The sequence below is a fragment of the Gallus gallus genome, chromosome 11 (assembly GCF_016699485.2).
Source record: "Gallus gallus isolate bGalGal1 chromosome 11, bGalGal1.mat.broiler.GRCg7b, whole genome shotgun sequence".
Lineage (NCBI taxonomy): Eukaryota > Metazoa > Chordata > Aves > Galliformes > Phasianidae > Gallus > Gallus gallus.
The window spans coordinates 14,165,926-14,183,804 of NC_052542.1; the positions used below are offsets into that span (position 1 = coordinate 14,165,926).

General features: G+C 42.4%; 2 protein-coding genes across 3 annotated transcripts in view; one reads left to right on the forward strand and one right to left on the reverse strand.

Moving 5' to 3' along the window:
* The window catches only part of WWOX (WW domain containing oxidoreductase), a 472,878-nt gene extending 463,069 nt beyond the window's left edge, over positions 1–9,809 (forward strand). Inside the window, exon 9 of the mRNA NM_001030574.3 lies at positions 8,753–9,809. Within this exon, the coding sequence (NP_001025745.2) occupies positions 8,753–8,941 (189 nt within the window). The 3' untranslated portion in view covers positions 8,942–9,809. The remainder of the gene's footprint in view (positions 1–8,752) is intronic.
* MAF (MAF bZIP transcription factor) overlaps positions 8,861–17,879 on the reverse strand; it is a 160,029-nt gene continuing 151,010 nt past the window's right edge. Inside the window, 1 exon segment of one of the 2 annotated variants that reach the window (NM_001044671.1) lies at positions 8,861–10,052. The gene's annotated coding sequence lies outside the window, so the exon portion shown is untranslated. 2 annotated transcript variants of the gene reach the window in all.

A 17,879-nucleotide genomic window follows, 5' to 3' on the forward strand; every position in this document is an offset into this window, starting at 1 on the left:
GAGCAGGTCTTGAGAGGCAGCGCTGAGAAGGTAGGGAAAAAAAAAAAAAAAAGAAAGAGAAAAAGCAACTGAGATAAAATGAACCAGTCTAGTAAGAAATCTTTAATTTCTAATGAGCTTTAAAGGGTTTGAGAGAAGTGATTTTTTTTTAACAAACCAGTTCAAGTACATGCCTTCAGATTATAAAAGTACCTGAAATTGCCTAGAATATCAGCATGCATAGCTTGTTAGTATTTACATATATTTACATAGGAAAACAAGAGAAAGATCTACAGTTATTTACAGTCTACATAGGAGAAGAGAAAGGCAGCATAATTGTATTTCCTAAAATACAGTAGTTGAATAGTCAGCACATGCATATTAAGATATATTTGCATGATAGAACGCAAATGTTTGAAGACCTTTTTTAACTTCCTATGCTAAGGTGTAGCATAATAAAGGTAATTTTTTGTTTTGTTTTGTTTCTAGTCTATTTGCATCAAGTGCTTTAAAATGTTCACTAACACAGCGGCAGCATTATTTACCCTGGCAATTAAAGCAACAGTACACACGATAATTTCCTACTAACTAGCAACAAGCTGCTGGTGAATGAAATATCTATTGTTTCTCATTATCCATCGACCAACATACAGGGATCTCTCCTTGTAAAGGCAGTGCCTAAGCTATCACCATTAATTATAGAAGTAATATAAATGAGACTCTACAGTATGTACTAAATGAAATATTAACAAGGCAAGTGTCTTTGAGCCTGAAAGATGCACTAACAGGGCACACTTTACAGCAGGCTATCTATGAAAATCACACATACATAATACAGGAGTGCCTGGCTTACATCTCTAAGCCTAGACATTAGAGGCCTGTTCACTAGATCTGTATTATTGCAAAATACATTCCCTTAATTAGTTTCTGGAAGACAGAGTTAGTAGTTAATTTCTTTCCATGATATGTCCCGATCATCACACCCTGTGGTTTTTCAATGCATTGTATTACTGAAATTTGTGTGTGTGTGTTTATATCTCAACATATGAGAAACAGTCTTTCTTTATCTTTAAAACTGAAACAAATAGCTTGTTAAATATTTGTCCCAAAAGGTCACTTGCTTAAAAATCATTGCGTATTGTGGGGTTGTTTCACTTGTATCTAAAGTCAAAGTTGGTCTAAAAAAGGATCTGTGCAATGAAGGAGGAAGCACAATGTCATTATTGTGATGACATTCATTGCAATACTGCATTTGAAAAGACTCTAAATTTTGACTAGAGTTAGTATTAAAAAGCTATGTAAGTATATACAACATATACAGAACTGTATGCGTACATACATTTATATAAAGTATGTCTATAATTAAAGTTAGGTACAGCAATAAAGTAAAACATTTCATGTCAGCAGAAGTTAAGAACAGAAGTGATTTCAACAGATTCTCACGTGCATGTGTCTGAACACCAGGCAGCCCTGTTCTGATGACCGTCTTACAGCAGCATATCTAGTCTGGCAGGGTATGCCTACAGTTAACAACCTGTTGGCCCAACTCTTCAAGTTACACCTGCCTGGAAGAGCATGGCTTAGCTGGCAGAGTACACATTTCAGGGAGATTTCCAATATCTTCCATAGGATTTCCATTTTTGGCAGTAGCCAACAAGTCATAATGGGACACGTTTGTATAAACATAGTCTCAGAAAGTGAGTTGCAGAGATTCAGAGGTGCTGCAGGGATGGATGCCCTAGGGCTACCTCTGGCCTGCTCTTTGCTCCTCAGTGGGGACAGAGAAGCAAAGGACAGCAGCATCATATGGCCAACATGATCCCATCCCCATCTGAGGTTTTCCCAAATCTAGGCGTGAAGAGAAGCATGCAGTATCACACCGCTGCTCTGTATGTCATGGCACAGCGAGAAGAAGGGAGCAGCAATGCTAGATGGTAGCAATTTGCATGCAGTGTTCAAAACTGCCACTTCAGTGGAGCGATGATGTCTTGAAAGTGTAAATCGGGTGTGAACAGGAGTTCAGCGGGCAGGAGAAGAGAATTCGGAAGCGATCAGTGAGGAAATGCAGTGTCGGTAAAAGGCCTGTGAGCAGCCCATGGGGCATGCTGCTGAAATGCTGGTTGTGCAAGGGAAAGCCATATGCTTCACTGAAGTTTTTGAAGGTTAAGATGGCTCTCTGTCAGGCTTGAAGCAATTTTCAGAAACTGATTGTGGACTTCAGTGAGAACAAAGTAAGGAATAAAGATCTGCCTGTGGGACCCAGCTCCCACCCAGGTGCTGCAGTAGCATTACATAAACCTACGTGTCTGCAGCTGCCTTAAACACGGAGTGGTTTTATCTGAGATGTCTGTGAAAGGCTGGCAGATACAATTCCAGATGGGAAATATGGGCTCTTCTGAAGGATTTCCCAAGGCAGCTCAGATGTTATAGCCCTGTGTTAGGCAATGTGGTATGCCACGGTGGCTCTTCCTAGCATATACAAAGCATTGGGAGAGACGAACGCACTGCTCTCACAGGTCTGGTTACCTCTAAAGCAATCATTCCTGGAGCCCCCAGTGGTACTCTGGCTAGTAGTGTTTGACCAAATTCTCATTGAGCTGGGCAAAAACAGATGAGGGAGGGAGGATACCAGCATGGGGCCTGTTGTAGCAGAAAACTTCACAGGTTAAAGAAGGAAGTTTATACAATGGAGAAAGATCTGCATGATTTCAAAAGGTACTTACATTTTTATCAGCTGTAATGCCAACGTCATTTTTAAATCTTGTCATCATTTTAACAATGGTTTATAATACAACACAGTGCTTTTCAACAGTAGATGTGGAAGCAGTCCATAAACGTGAACTAGTCCTCACAACACCCCTGTGAGGTGGGTGAATGTCAGTACTCTCCCATTTTACAGGTGGGAAGAGTGAGGTACCTGGAGTTGAAGCGACTTGTCCAAGTTCACTTGGGAAGTAAAGGCTGAAATGAGAAAACCAGCCCAGTGCTCCTGCCTTGATGTGTTGTATTTCACCTTTTCCCATGGAGTGACTGTTGCAGACAATCTGTTTGACACTGGACGCTGGAGGTTGGAAGCTTCCAAGCCCTATCATTGCCTTAATTGAGAACGTATGGGATGTTGCATAACACAAACAACATGGTGCATTATCAAAATACATTTATTACAGTGGACACATTTTCTTTTGCAAAGTTAAAACCCAGAATGTAAGTTAAATATAGCTGCATATATTGGGTAGTTGAAATAATCAGTAGGTCTTAATGCCTCAGCAGTTGAAAACAAATCCTCTTTCATGAACTACTGCAGTTTCCTTACTCAAAGAATATAGCACATTTATCTTCTATAATGTATGTAAAGAACACTGTAAATGTGTAAAGGTCTTAATGACACTAAGAAAAGTTACAGCTTGAAACCAACTATGCCTTGCAAGTAGCGAAGCTGTTAGAGTTTTGAGTCTTTGTAGTTGGGAATTAATTGAAAAAGGAATACATCAGAGGAAGAAAAAGCAGACCTTATAGATTTGGGTTTATTCGTTGTATTATCTTCTAAGAGATGCTTTGCTGGTTTAAATGTGGTGCTGGGGGAAGGGGAGGTGGTTGAGAATCTCTGGTTTAGATGTGGTTCAGTGAGACCTTTGAAAAGACTGTAATTACAGAGTCAGTTCAGGTCACGTTTTCCTGCTGGCACTTGGGTGGAGATGGGACCTGAAGTCAACTGCGCCTGATTTGTTTATTGAATCATATTTGGCAGCTCCAAAGTTTTATTTTTTTTAGTTGCAGCTGTGATTTTGGTTTATCATACTCACCGAAACGAGCAAAGGCAGGTCTCAATTTCATATTTCCTTGCTGAAAAAAACCATCAGGGAATCCAATTTTCTTACGGGAGAATAGCGCACGCATACTGTGAGTGTTACTCAGAAGATAACAGTGCATCTGGGATTGCTCTGAGTAAGAGGACTGCAGCAGGAACCAAACAGTTCTCCTATAATCTCCTGTGTGAGGCTAAAACTTACTTGCTGGAGATCCCAAATGGAAACAAGTGTATTCCTAGCACAGCTCCCTTCCCGGAGGCTGGCCAGAGCTAGAGGCTTTTTTTCACACTAAAGCAGTAAATGACCACGGCTGAAGATATCAGGCAAACTGACCCTGCTCTAGCATGGATCTGAACCCTTGGGGTACTCCCCAGGGGCACAGCAAGGGGTGGGAGAGCCCATGCACTCCAATGTGCTACTGTGTAATGAGTGGTTCCACTCTCAGTGACGTGTAGGCTGTTGTGTTGAGCTGGAATTTTTGTGCTAGGGCTGAGTTTGCTTGGTATATTAGTCCTGAGGTGGTTAACAGTAAAAGCCTGAAATGTTGTAAGGAAGCACTTGCCTTTTTATTTCTCTGGAGCTGCTCGCTTTGAATCTGGGCCTTGTCACAACTGCTCTCCTCCTGTGTCATTGTGAATTCACCTCCCTCCACCGGCCATCATTTAAGATGCGCTGTGCTAAACTTCACCTCAGGCTACCCAGATAACGGGCCTTAATACTTAATTTTTTGTAATAAAATGAATAACTCCTTTTCAGAGAAGCTGATTCCATCTCGCTGGTAGGCAATGCCCTTAACAGTGTTTAGAGTGATCTTATTAATTTGTAGTTGATAAGTATACAGATAAGTTATGGCTTTGTTTCTATTATTTATATGCTTCCTACGTAAACCTGCTTCAGAACAGGGATCTAATTTTAGAAAATAAACATGCATTTGAAAGCAGACAAATCTGAAAACTAAACATTAGCTGTGTAATATGTTTTCTTATCAGGAACGTAGGCGGTATTGTAGAATACTAACGGATGCATTATATATATTAATGAGGGATTTACCATATGCTGTACATCAGGAACCCCTCTTCTTTTACTGTTAAGGTATCCAATATTCATTTGTATTCAGTATTGCAGGTTACAAATTGATAGCTCACAGTTATGAAATAAATGCCTATGAACTAGTAGCTACTTAGTACTTTTATCTCAACAAAGGATTTTGGGAGGATGGATAATTTAGATCTCTGAGCCTCAACTATAAATAAACAGCAACGGCTTTACAAATCCCACCCTTCTGCAGTTTGAGATTGTATTACAAAACTGACAAATGATTTGCAAAGGAGAATGATGAACCCTTATTATTACTTAGACGCTCTTCAACTTAATCCAAAACAAGATTCCTGGGTAATTTTACGTACACTGGAAAGATTGATGGCGTGGTGCTTGCCTAGCAGCTTTCAGACGTTTGCCAGCATCGGAAATGGCATTGAGGCATGATAAAAGATTCAGTTGGGCTTCTCACAAATTCTTTATCCTGCGTATTCATCATCCCCACTCAGTGCCTTTGTTAGGGTTAAGGCAGCTGACCCCCGGCCCGGGTGATTAGCACCATATACAACCGATGGACATATGGAAAAAAAAATGTTTAGGTTGCCCGGAGCTTTTAGCATTGTTTATTGGTTTAAATTGTTGGGAGCGGGGACGTTAATCACAATAGATCAGGGAGAGCCTGTGACAACTGACAAGCTCATTGTTTAAGACGTTTTTTAACGAAGTTGTTAACATTAATTCTTTTATATAGTACTCTAATCTTCTTCAAATTATGTTCTGACATGGCACAAACCGCTTGGCATTGAAAGTCATTCAACAGTGATTAAAGTGCTCTTTTTATCGGTTTAAGAATGTTTCATCTTGTATCAGCAGTATGGAATTGTTTACTAATTAGATTCCCTAACATCCTCTGCTGTCGTATGCTGATGATATGTGAACAGGAAAGCTGATGAGCAAAAAAATTAAAACTTGTTATTAAACTGTCATAAGGCCCAGTGTATAAAGATGTCATTCAAAAGACTGCGTTCAGAAGGGCTAAACAATATTTACTGAGAAACTCAGCATTTTCTCAGCCCGGTTGTGCATTGGCTCTGCAGTTATCCACAGCCCCGGCTCTTTCGAGGGGGTTGATGCCAAGTAGGGGTCAGTTGCACAAGGACCTTCCCATTTGGCAAGGTCACTATGGGCTTCCTTGGGTCCTGTTGGGGTGGGGACCTCCCAGAATCCCACCCGACCCAGAGCATTATTGAGTCCCCTCTGTCTCTGGGCAAGTCACTTAAGATCCTGCACTCACCAAAGGAATTTAGATGCTTAAATGGCTTTGGGAACCTGAGAGTTACCTTCTATTTCTTACTTTTGTTATCATCAAGCTCCTAGGCTCAATGAGTTCACGTTCGTCCATTATTTTATGTCATTTAAGCTTTACCCTCTGTCAACAAAGGGATAAATATGACTGCATTTCTCTTAAATAATAAATAGAAGACATACTTTTCTTCCTATGTGAGAACAATTGAACTTTTTTCTACCAAACCACTCAGGACAATTGAAACACTTAGAAGGATGTAAAGATATACACAGCCAAAAAGCAAATGGCACATTGCTTACATCCAGTCCTCAGTGAAACACTGGAGGCATCACATGATAAAGTGCTTTGGGCTTCCAGCCACATAATCTTTTATCACTTAAAGTAAATATCTTACACGCGCACAGGGAAAACTATTCTCTTCTTTTGGAGTTGAGGCTGTGTCAGTGTTGGAGGTATAAAGTACTGCCATTATGCTGCAGGACGTCCTCTGCCTGCTGAGAATTTTGTTTAAGAATCATCAAATTTGACTCATTTGAAAAGATAAATTATTGTTTGGTTTGGATTTTGAACTGCTCTGATAAACTTTCATTTATGAATTAGCTGAGTTCTCTTCAAGCTAGCCTGAGTTTGACTTGGCCGGACGGATGCTTTAAAGCAGTAGCTTAAGGGCTCTCATTCTGCATTGAGCACTTGAGTTTAATTTTACCTTTCCAATAAAAGTCCAGTTGAATTGCTTGCAAAAACTAATAATAACACTCTTTGGGGGCTTTGAATAAACAGCTGAATACAGTGAACATACCTGTGCTATGAAGCTTTACAGGATAGTTCAAATGAGCATAATATTGTTCTCTGTTAATCTTTAGTAGAACTCTCTTACATTTCTGCTACTGCCTTTAAGATACTTTCTCTTTTTAAAAAAATACAGTGGTTTAATAAGAGGATTGCTTTGCATTATAGTTAAAATTATAGTTAAAAATATTTTGGTCTGATGATAAATATGTGCCTTAATACAGACAGGTTTGGTTTACCTTGTTATGAGAGATCATTCCTAAGCCGTGGAGCCATCATTATCAGTTTAATCCCATCTTCTGAGAAAATTGCCTATCTTGCAGACAAATACGCCTTCCTTTGCTGTTATAAAATTGAGACACCTCAATTAAGAGAACTGAGGTTTTTTAGAAAGGCCGCCCTTGAAGGATGAGAATGCAGAGTAGAATTTTTGGAGGCTGACCCCCGAGCAGCACCCTGAGTTTCCCTGGTTGTGACACTGAAAGGCCAAGGAAAAAAAAAAAAAAAAAACAACTGCAGGAAAATCAGAAGAGGTTGAAGCTCATTCTCTTTTCCCATTAAATTATCCTAATGTGGCAACGTCTAATTTCTCTTCGTTTACTTTTTCTGTCATACTTGGCAGCTTCTTTATTCTGATTCCTATCAGCCCATAATGAGTTACCACAGAAAGGACTAAGATGTACGTAAATAATCACAAGATGCCAGATAAACTATCGGTTTTAAATTAGCACTGCGTGCTGTGTCTTGCTTTGCACTCTCACCTATTATTTTTAATTACAGTTTACAAAGGCAGCCAGTTTCATGCTCTCTTCGCATCTCTCCTGGCACTGTGCTTGCAGCCCTGAGTGCCCCATCCATGGGGTGTTCCCACTGTTGCCCACATGCCCTCCAGTTCCAGCTTTCTGTTGGAGAAATTTGGAGAAGCCAATCCATCACATAGTTCACTTTGTGATTAAAAAAATAAAAGAAGGAAAAAGGAAGAGAAAAAAATCTCTGCTCCACAGAAGCTTCTAATCTACCTGCTGCTTAAAGCATTATAAGACGTGAGAAATTGGTTATTAGAGAATTAAAGAAAAAACAAACACTGGAAAGGTTCATGTCTGTGCAGAACCGACCTCTCTGCTTGCAGCAGATAAACATTCTTGCACGGCAGCGGTGACAATGGCCACAGCAAAACCGCAGATCAGAGATAGATGGGCCGGTTTGGCACAAAGCCCAATTGCACTTTATGTGATAGGTCTTAATTGGAGTGCCCAGGTTAATTTTGTACGAGAAGCTTAAAAAAAAAAAACCACCCACCAAAATAGATACACCTGTCAGTTTGCACTGCTTGTCAGGGTTAGGAAATGGTGGTGCCCGAAGTATGGGGTGTTTGGGGGTTGGAAGGGAGCTTTTAGGTGCTGCTTTGAAACTTGGATCAACTTTTCTGGTTTCTTGGATCAACTTTTCTGGTTGTAGGAGTTTTTTTCAGTACCCCCCAGGGTTTGTTGAAAAAGAGCAAAAAGAGCAGAGATAGGGGAATGAGATTCTGGATTATTTCTTTCACTCTAAGAGCAAATAAAAAGGAAAAATAACTCCTCATTCGAGTGTGTTGCAGGTAAGTGGCCAGCAGGCAGAGAGGCAGCATCCTTAGCAATGCTCCAGTTGCAGTGCTTTACCGATGCTCTCCCAAAGACGTACAGCTCCGACGGACTGCAAGCAAACTGACAGCGATAAAAATACCTGTATTTCTCTCTATATAAATATACATATAATGTGTGGGTATATATATATATAGGGTTTTTTTCAATTTTTTTTTTGTTGTTTTCTGTGTGTGTGTGTGTCATTTCAGCAACAAGGAGCCGCCACGACCGTGTACTGCGCGACGGCCGCTGAGCTGGAAGGGCTGGGAGGGATGTACTTCAACAACTGCTGCCGCTGCCTGCCCTCGGCCGAGGCTCGCAATGAGCTGACGGCCGTGGCCCTGTGGGAGCTGAGCGAGAGGCTGATCCGTGAGCAGCTTGGCAGGCGGTCCCCGTGACGGAACGCCCCGCGCGCTCGGAACCTGCCAGTGCTGGAGCCCGTCCAATCTTATCATCTAGAGGGTTTCCGTATACCTCCGATAGAGATTAACCGGTGTTAAATGAAATAATAGCAGTCACAACATAGTGAAAAATGTTAAGTACTAATGGGAAATGGGGAATACGGCGGGTTAAAGGGACAATGCGGCTTCCTGGGGCTTAGTTAGTCGTGCCTCTCTTCTTTTGATTATAGCCTGTTCAAAGTGTAACCCAAGGAGGCATGCTTTGTGCTATTGCAGAAACGCGGTGCCACAGATATTCTCTGTTGTTTTGATTAATGGGTTAGGTATGTAGCCCAATATGGGATTTCCTCTTTATTTTGATAATTACTGTCTGTTAGGCTGTAGGTATCGATCGGGATATGGTAGCGGTGTTGATTCCTTTTCCCTGCAAGGATTTTGTAGGGTGTGGCGAATAAAAAGATTATTAAGGAAAGAAATCTCTCCTGCCCTTGACTGCTGGCTGCAAATACATCCATGCTATCTAAAAACAGAGGGTGCAAGAAGACTTCTGAACAGAAATGTCAAAATCACAGCTTAATTAAATATTTCTTTTGTCTTAAAAGATTATAATAAAAGATATTTTGTAAACCATTCCCTAATATCATAGAGTTAGCAAAGATGATGTTGTCTCCTAAAGAACGCACAGGGTGTAATCAGGGGGTTAAGTGGTATTTCCATCCATGTCTCAGTTCAGTTTTAAGGAGTTTGTTGTGGTTTTTTTTTTCATGGAAAATTCACAGTTTCTCAGTTCTCCTGATACTGTATCCCAAATTTCTCTATTTTTCTTTAAATTTAATAAAACAACATGCTTGCTTGAATACCGTCACCTGAAGAGAAAGTTTGTCTCATTTCTGCAAATGTCTTAGTAATTTTTTTTTTTTTTTTTAGAAAAGAAAACTTGAGGAAAAATAAAGAGCTTCTCGTTGATACCAAGAGAATGCTGTTTTTTTCTTGTTTCTTTCTGAGTTCTTTTTTTTTTTTTTTTTTTTGTATTTTGTATTTTGTGCTTTGTAGCTGTCTTCGTGCCAGAACGTTGTCCTAAGCCATCATCAGTCCAGCATCACATTTTCTGTGGACAGAATATAAACACATAAATAGAAGGACACATTGTTAATAGAAGCTTATATGAGCCCCTTATTAAATGATTTATTGCTAACAGTCTGTCTCCTATGATTTGTCTCATCTGGACTCAGCCGTTGCATAGGTGTTCCAATAAGGCATACAGTCACCTGGGAGGAGCACCCCTAGCATCCTCCTATGGAAAGCCCCACCACACTTCTGTAAGGAATGAGGATGTCACAGCTATACCTAAAAGCCATGTACAGTTTTGACTCTAATTCTTGCATTTCCAGCTAACCCTAGCTTAGTGCGAGCTCTCCTTAGGTTTGCAGCGTTCAGTCTCCTGTGCACAAGGGTGGAAATCTCTGCAGGTAAGGACTCTCTCTTTCTGTAAACTTAAATTTCTTCAGTGGGGAAGCTGGGAGCTATTGTGCTCCAATCTAGGCTGAATCAGCTGACCCAGCTTTATACCAAGGAAATGGGGGCTTTTTCTTTCCTCCAAAGCCCTTGGCATCTTTCAGCCTTCTGCCCAAGTGCAGCCTCAGCTGCTGCTGACTTCTCCACTGATGCTTGCTTGCTGACTTCCTTACCCAATGCTGCAGCCTTTCCTAAAGCAGCAATAAAAGCAATATGGTCTTGCTTATATCTGCTGCACAGCCTGTGCTGCCACTGCCTTCCCTAAATGAGCAATCCTGCTCATCGTTCTTCCTCTACAGCAGGCTGCTACCCCAAGGCCAGCTCTTGCTCCTGCATCGAAACATTTGGCAGAATAAAGAAACAAAAAGGGCTGTTCCAGCAAGAGCAACATCTCTATTCAGCTTTTTTGGAAAGAAGAAAAAAAGGAAAAAGAACTCTTTCTGGTCTCCTAGGTCTGTTCTGTGCTACACAGACCAGATCCTGGTATTGGGTAATGCCTGAAAGGTTTGTTGGTGTGGGTCACAGTGGTTGCACGTTGAGGTGTTGGTTACAGTCAAATTCCTTGGGTTGTCTGGAGTTTGTCTGGGGCAAAAAACTGATTAACTTCTGTCACCCGTGCAGCAGTCTTCTGAAAAGGATTATTTTTCTTTTTCATACCAAAAAACGAATTGCTCTCATATGCCAGTACCCCAGCCCAGGACAGCAGGGCTGTACACCCCGACTGGCACTGCTCAGTGCTTGAAGAGGTTGCCGACCTTGTTCAAAGAACGTGTGGGCGGCAGTTTTTATTCCCACATAGTTTTTTCTTGCAGTATTACAAGGAGAAAGCGTTTTCAACATCAGCACAGTTTTGCATTAGTATGAAAGCAGGCTGCCCGGTGACTTTATGAAGTTGATCAGTTTCTGGTCAATAAATACTCACTGGCACTGGTGCATTGCCATAGCTAACTAACATGTTGGCAACCCTGCACATAGCAGGGGCGTTGAAACTCAATGATCACTGTGGTCCTTTTCAACCCAGGCCATTCTATGATTCTATGATTCTGTGTAACTGTCCCCATTTTCTCCAGCTCAGGTAAAATCTCTCAGTGAGTGTTTGCTCACTCTTTCTTTCTCTCATTCTCTTTCTCCTTTTTCTTTCCCTTTTTTTTTTAATTCACTTTCTCTGTCCTCTGCCTTTGTTTCTTGCTCTCCTATACAGAGATAGCCAGCAAAAAAAAAAAAAAAAAAAAAAACCAACCTTGCACTTTTTTTTCATTTTCATTCCAAATAAAAAATGGCACAAAGCTGCAGAGCGTTTGCTTCTATTAGAAACACTTGTGAAAATAATTTTTTACACTCAGCTCGGTTTCAGTGCAGGAGGGATGTGCAGGACGTTAAAAAGGAAAAGCAATTGAAAAGAAACAGACTCCAAACCCTCCATTTTAATATCCTAGATGTGCCTAAGTAAGTCATTGGCTTTCAAATATATTTTGGTGTAAAATTTGGCACATTTACAGCTAGTCAGGTTTATTTATTTGACTGGCTTACATTTTTTCTGGTTGATTTACCTGAGGCAATGTCTGTGTGAATCACTCCACAAAGCATTGACTCCGGTGTTCATTAAAGGTAGTTAAGTGATCCTGCGCCTGATATTAAAGCAAACCCCATTAACCTTAACTGGTATCATATCAGCAAAACAAAAACGACTGGATAAAGCAAAAGAGAGCATGTATTTATAGTTCTTGGAAAAGATCCAGTCTACTTGCATCAAGCCCCTAATAGTCTTATGGTTATCCCCCCACCTGGTGATTTTTTTTTTTTTTTTTTTTTGTCCCTGTCTTTATAGGTGCCACGCTTCTTCCCAAGTCCATATTTATGAACAAGCAAACTCCCAAAGCTCCTATGGGAATGGACGTGTTCTCTGTGCTGTGGGCATTGCCCATGGTCCGCCCAGGACGGAGCTGACTGCAGGGACCAGATAGAGGGGAACCAGCAAGAAACCATGCCAGGTCTTTGCTTTTCTTTTTTTAATTTTCTTCTGACATCTGGAAGACAAATTTCAGATGTTTTCAGAGCAGGTAGGTATTTTTATTATTAAAGTCTTTCCAGCAACACTGCAATAATTTGACTTATATCAAGGTTGAATAACTCCTTGTCAGGTGTTAAGCTCATGACCTTTCAAGCCAAACACACTTATACTAACCAGTTTACCATTGGAATGATCAATATCTTGTAAGTGAGAAAGTCTAGACAGATCTTATTTTGTCCTTTGGTATCACTTGTGGCTTTGGAATTGATCATTATATGCGGCAGGGGAAAAAATGCCTATACATTTCATGCTCCGTATTTATCTTGACAAGGTTCTCTAGGATTATATTTTCATAATCTGAATGGCAGTGGAACAGCTGCTCAAACTGTGCAAGTCCTTCTTATCAGGCTGAATTTAAGCTACGGTAATTACTCTTTCTCCTTATGTATTTCTTTTTTAAACAAGCGTGTACCATACTTTAAAATATATGGTGAGGGGCGGCAGGGGGGCGTGCTGAGAAGCTTGGAAAATACTGCTAGTATTTGACATATTTCTTTCCATGCAGAGTGGCTGATTCAGGCTTGTGTTTTGTTCTCAATGTAAGCCCTGAGTCTGGATGCAGTTTGGGAAAACCAGCCCAGCTGGTGGTAAAACCAGTGCCTTGCAGTTTGGTGGGGGGGAGGGATCCCACGGGACTGGGATTGCAAAGATCTTCCTAAACATCTGAGTTTACACCCTCAGCCTTTAGAGCCTGCGGCTGGCCTTCAGCATGGTTTTGGCCAAAGCATAAGGGCCTCAAAGGCACTCAGCCCGAGCTCAGTCTGGCTTGAAATTCTCTAAGCAATGAGCTGCTCCCTCACCCCAAATGGAAAACAGACCCAAGCACAAAACCAGTCCTATCCATACGGTTTTTCCCATCCTGCAGACCTTTAGGAGTGGCTGTGGTAGACTGATTTCCTACAGTGCTAACCATGTTATTTACTGGATGCCTGCTCTGGGCTGTGCTTTTTCTTGTCTCTCCAACCCCTGTTGCCTTTGCAGAGCACTTTCCAACGGGTGTTTGGTGAATTAGCTCTGTGCTTTAAAAGAGAAGATTGCTCTGGCAGAGAATAGTGTAGTTGTAAAAGTGTCAAGGTGTTATGAATGTCCTGATGATAGAGCCCAGTTGTTATCTGCTGGGTAGTGAGGGAGGATAGCTAATGATGTGCAGCATGTAAACCGTTTGTTGCTCTAATCCATCTGTGTGGAGAGGAGTGAAAAAGAGGGGCGAAATCCTGGGAAAATTACTTGGACAGCTGGAGATAAAGTGTGCACTGATGGAGTCATCCAGAGGTAGCTGTCAACATGAGCTGTGTTTGCATATAATCCAAGCAATGCACAGTGATTCCTTTTGGTGTGTTTTTTATGGGGTTAGAGGGGGGGGGGGGGGGGGGGTTCATGTGTCTGCACACAGATCTTAATTGCTCTCCAGTATCTCTTACCAACTGGGCTCCAGTTTTAAGTGAAGAATGTGATTTTAATCAATTCATGGCTGGGTGGTGGAGAGAAGTACCACGAACAGACCAAAGCAAGACATACGGATCCCTTTGGAGGACCTGATTTAAATGAGAAGCAATCATTTTATTAATTCTGCTGTGTTTTATAGACCTTTTATATGGAACATTACCCGTACAACTTCACTATCTAATTAAAAAGGGCTCTTATCAATTTGCTGGGCAGTTGCTTATGCAAAAAGAAAAGAGAGGAAGAAATAATATTACATTTTTTTTTTTTCTGAATCCCAGAAAATCATCTGTCTTAAGGGGGTACAGAGCAAATCGCCAAATGCCTAATGAGACTGCTATGGCTGGTAATCGTCACTGTTGAAGGAACTACTACAAAAACCAAACATTAGCCAATGCTTTGGGGAGGAGGCTGGCACCATGCAGGTCTGGTGCAGCAGGCAAGTGGGTGAGCAGCCTGAAGAAAGGGCAGTTCCCATGCTGTGGAAAGCACAGAATCATAGAATCACAGAAAGGCTTGGGTTTGACTTTACAGATTGTAGAATCATGGAATCATTAAGTGTTAAGACCACTAAGACAATCTAGTGCAACGCCAACCCACCCCCACCTCCCTGGGCAGCTGTGCCACTGCATCACTGCTGTAAGAAGTGTTTCTGAATATCCAACCTGAACCTGCCCTGGTGCAACTTAAGGCCATTCCCTCTTGTCCTACCAGTGTAACCTGGGAGAAGAGGCCGCCCCTCACCTCACTCCAGCCTCCATTCAGGCAGTTGTAGAGAATAATTAGGTCTCTCCTGAGCCTCCTCTTATCCAGACTGTACCAGCCCAGTTCCCTCAGCTGCTCCTCATAAGACCTGTGCTCCAGACCCTGCACCAGCTTTGTTGCCTTTCTCTGAACACAATCCAGCACCAGTTCCAACCTCCAGCCATGGACAGAGCTACACCTTACTGTGGTATTTCTGCCCAGTTTACATGTGGGATGTGTTGAAGCCATTCCAACCCCATGCAAGGCAGTGGCACAAGAAACCAGGCAGGTAGGATGGCAGAGAAATACCTCCTGCCTCCCCCCCGCCCCTCTGTAAACTGGTGCTTTATGTGGCGTATTGGATTTTACAAGCGAGGAGCCTGCAGGGAGCTGCCTGCCGAGCACACAGTTAGCAGTGATTGAACAGCCGCGTTTGAGCATTTTGACTTAAATCCAGTGTAAACTTCTAAGCGAGCTGCTGGCCCGGCCGGGTCTCTGGTGGGCAGCCACCAGCCGAGCATGGCAGCCCACAGCCCGGCACGCAGTCACGGCTCAAACGGAGCCCAAAGGTCGCTTCAGTGGCTCCTGGTTTGCTCTCCTCCCTCCCAGGGAAGGCTCTGTTGCTCCCCTCTCTCGCTCTCTCTCTCTCCCTGGCTGGAGCCAGGGCTGAGCCCATCTCTATGCACCCACACTACAAACACACCGGGAGTATTTTCCTTCCAGCAAAGCTGCTCCTTTAATCTTTATGAGCAGGAGAAATTCATGCATTACAGAGGCGCAAAAATGAGAAGGGAAGGGCGGGTGGGAATAGTTGCATTAGAATTAAGCACTGTTTTTAATATGACACCTGTCAGACTTATTGTTAAAAATATGGAGAAACGCTCCCTTCAGAAATAATAACGCCGCAGCGAGGTTGGTTACAACACGGTGAGCCCTGTCAACAGCTGTAATTAGGAGCTGTTTACCAGCAGCACTGGGGCTGCGCGGACACCACGTGGTGCTCTGAGGGCCGAGGGATAACCCTGCACTGGGGCTTGCACTGTGGCCCCGCCATCACATTGTTTCCTCAATAACACCATTGCCCCGACCACCACATTGCTTCCCCATTGACACCACTGTTCCTGCTACCACGTTGCTTCCCCATTGACACAATTGCCCCCACCATGTTGCTTCCCCATTGACACCACTGCTCCTGCTACTACAATGCTTCCACAGTGACATCAGTGCCCCCACTATGTTGCTTCCCCATTGACACCATTGCCCCTGCCATCATGTTGCTTCCCCATTGACACCACTGCTCCTGCTACCACGTTGCTTCCCCCTTGACACCACTGCCCCCACCATGTTGCTGCCCCATTGACACCACTGCCCCTGCTACCACATTGTTTCCCCAATGGCACCATTGCCCCACACCACCACGTTGCCCAGTGACACCATTGCCCAGTGGGGATGAAGCGCCGTCACGAGGTTGAGGCCGCTAAACAATTTAAGGATCAATTTACGGCAGGGTGCTGGGAAGGGGCGAAGGGCAGGGAAAGGGAAACCAAGCAGAAGAGAGCTGTTGGGGAGCCAGTGTTCCCAACAGCTGCTGCTGGGAGCACCCATGGCCGCTGCAATTAGCGGAGCGTGCCCCAGCCCAACAGCCGCCTGCTGCTGCTGCGGGCATTATTTGGGAGGCGCTGAGCACACGGTTACGCTCCGACCACAAAATTAATTTCATTTATGCCTTCAGCCAGATTTCAAAGCCGGGCTCTGGAGACGCAGGATAAATTAATTTATTAAAAAGCAATAGCTTGATAATGCACATGATGATAGAATAAATGAATCTGTTCAATATCTTATAAAACAGTTGGCAATCACATAATAGAGCATTCATTGTCAATTTAGTAGCTTGTCTCATTATACTCTGCAAATAGTAGTAAAATGGTGTATTATTCATGAACCAACATGCTTTAATTACTTTTAGTGCACATTTATTTTTTCAAATGTAATATGAGTTAGATTCATCTATAACTGTAACCCAGCTGATGAATCCTGCAGCAGTAACACAGACTGGAAGAGACATTTTATGAGCGCAGTGATCAGGTTCTGGGAAGTTTGTAGCATTTCTGTATGCTACAGAAGCATCACCTAAAATGCCAGCCTCAGACATCATCCCAAAGTTGGATTATAGATGGTAATACTTTAAGAAGCATGACATTATTATCTGATAGTATCATTAGTTGTAATTTTAAGTTTCACCATTTGCTAGTTGTTGTTATTTTTTTTTTCCCTGCCATAAAGCAAATCCCCAAATCAAATACTGTTTGTTTGCTGGCTTTGCAAACAGAAATCATCTCGTTACCATTCCTTCCCTCTTGGCTTTGCCATCCCACACTTCCCACCGGCTTGATTTGCTATGAAGGTCTCACATGCACGCTGCCAAGGTCAGTGAAAGTCCACTGCCCATTTCAATTAAAACGTTTGCAAGGATTGATAAGAAAGAAAGCGATCTTGCCTATAATAGCAGGTATCCGAAAGTCAGTCTTGCCACTCCTAAGTATAATGTTGCAGCACATTGTTGATTTCTATGTACATAGATAAAAAGAACACTGTAAAATAGGATGACCTAAAAATGCAATTAAAGTGTAAATCTTTACACCCATTAACATTTAGGGTCCATTAGATCGCTTTGTCTTTTACAGTATTAAATGCTAAGATGTTTTGCTTTTGTTCTATAACAGTATATTCTAGTTCTATTTATAATACAAATGTAATTTAACTCCCGATAAATCTTGGGTTTAATTGGTTATTAAATATGTGCTACCACATCGTAAATTTCAACCATGGAATTTCTTTTTCTTCCTGTTCATCTCTACAGCTTTGTGTTCTGGGGTCAGACACGGCGTTTTGCAGCACAGTATGAACCATCATAAATATCTGAGCATCCCCCTAGAACACAATTGAGCGGCATCACCCAAAGGCTGAGCCCTTTGGTGGGTGCCACTGGGGGACAGAGCTGATGCACCCATGGGAGCCAAACACAGCCCTACCCTGGCTTAGAGGCTGGACTCTGTGGGACTTCAGCTGGTGCTCTGCCCAAGGGGAAATGTTTATGCAATGCATTGACATCTGCAATGCATTCACTTCTGCAGTGCATTTGTAGCTGCATGCATTCACTTC